At 41.8% G+C, this 6,000-nt stretch overlaps 1 protein-coding gene across 4 annotated transcripts in view; it reads left to right on the forward strand.

Moving 5' to 3' along the window:
- wdr7 (WD repeat domain 7) overlaps positions 1-5,149 on the forward strand; it is a 153,438-nt gene extending 148,289 nt beyond the window's left edge. For all 4 annotated transcript variants that reach the window (XM_075456574.1, XM_075456575.1, XM_075456577.1 and 1 more), the window contains one exon: positions 2,721-5,149. In XM_075456574.1, coding sequence (XP_075312689.1) covers positions 2,721-2,924 — 204 coding nt within the window. In that variant the 3' untranslated portion in view covers positions 2,925-5,149. The remainder of the gene's footprint in view (positions 1-2,720) is intronic.
- Positions 5,150-6,000: the final 851 nt, after the last annotated feature.

The following is a 6,000-nucleotide window of genomic DNA, read 5'->3' on the forward strand; positions in this document are numbered from 1 at the left end:
TAGAAACTCTATAGTTTCCCCAGACAACCCCCCCCCCCCACACACACACCGACACAGCGTCTGCCAGCTAATTACCACAGCAGCCGTCCTGCTGGCGCTCGCAGTGGTTTATGCTTACAGTAATGCCTTTAATGTGTGTGTGTGTGTGTGTGTCAGAGGTTGTAAAGACCTTTCATTCAGAAAAACAGTTCTGGGAAGAGATAAGAAGTGTGTGTCGGTGCTCATCATGTGACCGTTATTCACAAAAAGCTACTTAAGGTTTGATACTGTGAACATACTTTAGACAAACTTTATCCGTCCATTTTCTGGGTGTACAGGGGGGGTGTAGCTGCTGTGGTGGCACACACACACACACACACACACACACACACTTGGATGGTGCATATCGTGTATATTGATCAGTAAATAAAATTGTCACAAATGAGAAGCTTTCGGTGGCTTTTGTCATGTGGTTATTGATGCTGACGTGTCCTCATAGATCCACATTTTCTTCCTTTTCTTTGCTTTGGTTTTACTCTTCTACTCATTGGCTGTGTTCCAAACCGCATACTGCATACTACATACTACATACTACATACTGCATACTACATACTGCATACTGCATACTACATACTGCATACTACATACTGCATACTGCATACTACATACTGCATACTACATACTGCATACTGCATACTACATACTACATACTGCATACTGCATGCTGCATACTGCATACTACATACTGCATACTACATACTGCATACTACATACTACATACTGCATACTACATACTGCATACTACATACTACATACTGCATACTACATACTGCATACTACATACTGCATACTGCATACTACATACTACATACTGCATACTACATACTACATACTGCATACTACATACTGCATACTACATACTGCATACTACATACTGCATACTACATACTACATACTGCATACTACATACTGCATACTACATACTGCATACTGCATACTGCATACTGCATACTACATACTACATACTGCATACTACATACTGCATACTACATACTGCATACTGCATACTACATACTGCATACTACATACTGCATACTACATACTGCATACTGCATACTGCATACTACATGCTGCATACTGCATACTACATACTGCATACTGCATACTACATGCTACATGCTGCATACTGCATACTGCATACTACATACTACATACTGCATACTACATACTGCATACTGCATACTGCATACTACATACTGCATACTGCATACTACATACTACATACTGCATACTACATACTGCATACTGCATACTGCATACTACATGCTGCATACTGCATACTACATACTGCATACTACATGCTACATGCTGCATACTGCATACTGCATACTACATACTGCATACTGCATACTACATGCTACATGCTGCATACTGCATACTGCATACTACATACTGCATACTACATGCTACATGCTGCATACTGCATACTGCATACTGCATACTACATACTGCATACTACATGCTACATGCTGCATACTGCATACTGCATACTACATACTACATACTGCATACTGCATACTACATACTGCATACTGCATACTACATACTGCATACTACATACTGCATACTGCATACTACATACTGCATACTACATACTGCATACTGCATACTACATGCTACATGCTGCATACTGCATACTGCATACTACATACTACATACTACATACTGCATACTACATACTGCATACTGCATACTACATACTACATGCTGCATACTACATACTGCATACTGCATACTGCATACTACATACTGCATACTACATACTGCATACCGCATACCACATACCACATACTGCATACTACATACTGCATACTACATACTACATACTACATACTACATACTGCATACTACATACTGCATACCGCATACCACATACTACATACTGCATACTACATACTGCATACCGCATACCACATACTACATACTGCATACTACATACTACATACTGCATACTACATACTACATACTGCATACTACATACTGCATACCGCATACCACATACTACATACTGCATACTACATACTGCATACTGCATACTACATACTACATACTGCATACTGCATACTACATACTGCATACCGCATACTACATACTGCATACTGCATACTGCATACTACATACTACATACTGCATTCTACATACTGCATACTGCATACTACATACAACATACTGCATACTACATACAACATACTACATACCGCATACTACATATTACATACTACACACTACATACTACACGCTACATACTACATTCTACATTGCTACTAAAGCTAGCCGCAGTGAGCAACGCACTTCCGGTTATTTTCACAAAATAAAATACCCGTTGCCTTTTATCATAGGGAAAGCCATTACCATACAATTGGTGCTTTTGTTTTGAAAACAGGAAGTGAACCTACCCTCGTTGTAGCTAGCTTGAAACTGCCGTTTTGACAGGAAATGACGATCGGCGACGTCACGTTACGTTGCATCTTGGGTAGTTTGAGTATGAGTAGTAACCTCATGATGCATACCCAACATTTCAGAGAATCTAGTATGCATCCGGGAACTTCTCACTTACTCAAACTCGCTTACTAACTCAAAAAGTTAGTAGGAGTAGTAGGAGAAGTATGCGGTTTGGAACACAGCCATTGACTGACTGATTTAGGAGAGAACCAAACTGATCTTGTGTTGTTGCTCCTCAGATGAACACCAGTCTGCTGGGCAGCATCGGGATGCTGAACTCGGCCCCCCAGCTCCGCTGCATTAAGACCTACCAGGTTCCCCCGGTGCAGCCGGCCTCGCCGGGATCCCAGAACCACCTGAAGCTCGCCCGCCTCATCTGGACCTCCAACCGCAACGTCATCCTGATGGCCCACGACGGCAAGGAGCACCGCTTCATGGTCTAAACTCCACCTGATTCATCTACCGTTGAGGAACGTCGTGTTGTACATATTTAGAAGCCGTGGAAGGCGACATGTTTACATTCTGATTTTGTGTATTTTTAACCATTCAGCCCCCATCATTCCTATTTATTTACCGCGTTTTGTTGGATGTCGCACATCTGGCTTCGTCGTGTTGCTTTTAGTTCACTTTTGTTTTGAACGAGCGCTTCTTCCTGTTAAACGTTCTCGCTGTCGTGCAGGATTCTGTGCAGATCCACTGATTAAAGCCTGAGTTTAGCTCTGAATGCGTCTGGCCTCTGGACGGCTGCGCGGCGCCTCGACCTCTGCAGCACCAGGACATGCTTTTCACATCTCGGACGGCTTTAATGTGCACGTGTGTGTGTGCGTGTGACCACTTCGGTGTTGGCTCTCACTCTTCCGACACCTCAAAGCTTTTCCATCCGCTCTGAGCTGCACGCAGATGTGTGTGTGTTTGCACCCGAGTGTATTTTCACTGTTAAACACACATTCTCACCTCAAACTGTCGGTTCCTAAAAGCTCGATCCCAGTAAAAACCTCTGGATGCTGCAGCTGCCGCACGGCTAAAAGAGAGAAAAAAAGGACACAAACTTACACATTTAGTTATTTTGGTCACGTTTAAATAGCTGAGCTGGATTGCATCATTAAATCGGGTGCATGTGAACCTTTAAACCAGTTTAACTGGTTTGGTTCCCATTAGATGTTTGAATATTCTGACGCTGGTCACTTTTCTCTCATTTCTTCCCTCATCATCGTCCAGAAACGCCCAAAACGAACTACTTTTAATACTTTCTTCTCTCTCAGTCCTGCTTCCACAGAAATATATCTCAGCGTCAGCGTGTACATATTCGGTGTGAGTGTCATCAGCTGCTGTGAAACGTTGGTGAGCTTCGGTTTGATGTATTTATTGTGGCTCGTGTGACGTCTGCCTGACTCGCTCCTCAGATGAACCCGTTTCCAGTCCGTTTTGTTATTTTCCTTCCATGATGAGGGGGGACTTTGCTCCTAAAAGAGAAGAATAGAAGGGCCAAACAGATCGTTTTATTTCTGCTGTGGGTGAAAACTCTTTAAAACTCCTTAAAATCTCTTTAAAACTCCTTAAAATCTCTTTAAAGCTGCCCCGGTTCTGTGTCGGTCACATGAATCGACCTCTTGGCCTCCACCTTCTTGCTTTAAAACTCCTTAAAATCTCTTTAAAAACCCCTTAAAAACTCTTTAAATGTCTGCCCTGGTTCTGTGTCTGTAACTCCAGGCAGCACCAGGCATGAATCGACCTCTTGGCCTCCACCTTCTTGCTTTAAAACTCTTTAAAACTCTTTAAATCTCTTTACAATCGCTTCAAAATCTCTTTAAAACTCCTTAAAATCTCCTAAAAGCTGTCGGTCACATGAATCGGCCTCTTGGCCTCCGCGTTCTTGCTTTAAAACTCCTAAAATCTCTTTAAAACTCTTGAAAATCTCCTTAAATCTCCTTAAAGCTGCCCCGGTTCTGCGTTGGGAACATGAATCGGCCTCTTAACTTCCACCTTCTTGCTTTAAAACTCTTTCAGAGTTCAGATTTGTACGCAGAGAGGATTATTCAGAGGTGTATAAACTGTAAACATATATAAGGAGTGCTGGCGTTCTGTTGGCTGAGGTTTAGTTTGAAGCCCCCTTCCTGCCCCCCCCCCACCAGCATTAGTGCTGTCAGAAAGCTTCTAACACCGTTACACACCTGTAAACCCGAGCGTGTCAAAGCTTTTCACAAGTTCTCCTGCTACTCAGGAGGAAAATAAATAAATAAATGACTCCGGCGTGTGGTCGGGAGGATTTCTGAGGTCCAGCTCTGAGATCTTAATCTTTCCGTTCTCTGCAGCCCTCTTAACAGTTTGAGAGGATATGTTTTTGGCTGAATCCCCGGGGGAGGAAGGGTGAGAAAATCAGGGAGGCTGAGGAGTAAGTAACCAGTGAGGGGAATCTGACCTGAAAAAGAAGGTTCTGGGATGAAAATGTTTGAGAGAACCTGTTTTCTTTCTGGAGAAATGAGAGGAAACATCTGGAAAGCTGCAGATGTTTTTATTTCTTTCTTTAAGTTGATTTTAGGTCGTTTCTTTGGCTCTGACTCAGTGATTTAATGTGATTTAATGTGATTTAATGCATGTATGTGAGCTTCCTTTGGGTGAATCTGTAAACGTGTTGTTGCTGTTGTGTCCAATAAAGATGTAAAGAGGCTTTGTGTCGAGTCTCTGTGGCTGTTTTACTCTTCAGAATCTGCCTTCAGGCGTTTTTTCCTTGATGACGCCGGCAGCCAGGCGACTGTCCTCGCCACCGGAGATGGGATGTGTGCTGAGAAACGACTCGTACGCTCAGACCAGAAGACGAGTGAGCTGCTGTCCCTCAGAACAAATCCAGATGTTAATGTGCGTCTCTTGCATTTGGAAGTTCTTTTTTAGTGGACGTTTCTTTGGAGAAATATTCCCTGAAAGCCCGACTCTCGCCGTCTTTGTCCATCAACTGATGGATTATTTACATTAGCGTCGAATATCTAATAATGAAAGGTGTTCCTGACTGATTTATTTCTATTAGGGCTGGGCGAGTTAACTTGTTAACGCGATACATATTTTATCGCACATTAACGCAGGTTTTATTTTTTTTAATTTTTTATTTTTAAATTTGAAATTAAAAATGTTCTTTTATTTATTTATTTTTAATTTAAAATTTAAAAATTATTTTATCGCGCATTAATGCAGGTTTTATTTATTTATTTATTTTTTAATTTTAAAAAAATATTTTGGGGGGGGCTGGGCTAGTTAACTCGTTATTAACACATTTACTCGTTAATTATTTAATACCGATAAATATTTCATCGCGCTTTAACGCAGGTTTTATTTATTTCTTTATTTAAAATTTAATAAAAAAAATAATAATTTAAATAAAAAATTGGCAGAGAGAGGGGGAACAACGCGCAGCACAGGGCCGTCCGATGCGGAACTCGAACCGGGGCCAGCTGCAGCAAGGACTGTAGCCTCTGTACATGGGGCGCCTGCTCACCCCACTACGGACCACCCCTGTTTTATTATTTA

Source organism: Odontesthes bonariensis, chromosome 22 (assembly GCF_027942865.1).
Source record: "Odontesthes bonariensis isolate fOdoBon6 chromosome 22, fOdoBon6.hap1, whole genome shotgun sequence".
Lineage (NCBI taxonomy): Eukaryota > Metazoa > Chordata > Actinopteri > Atheriniformes > Atherinopsidae > Odontesthes > Odontesthes bonariensis.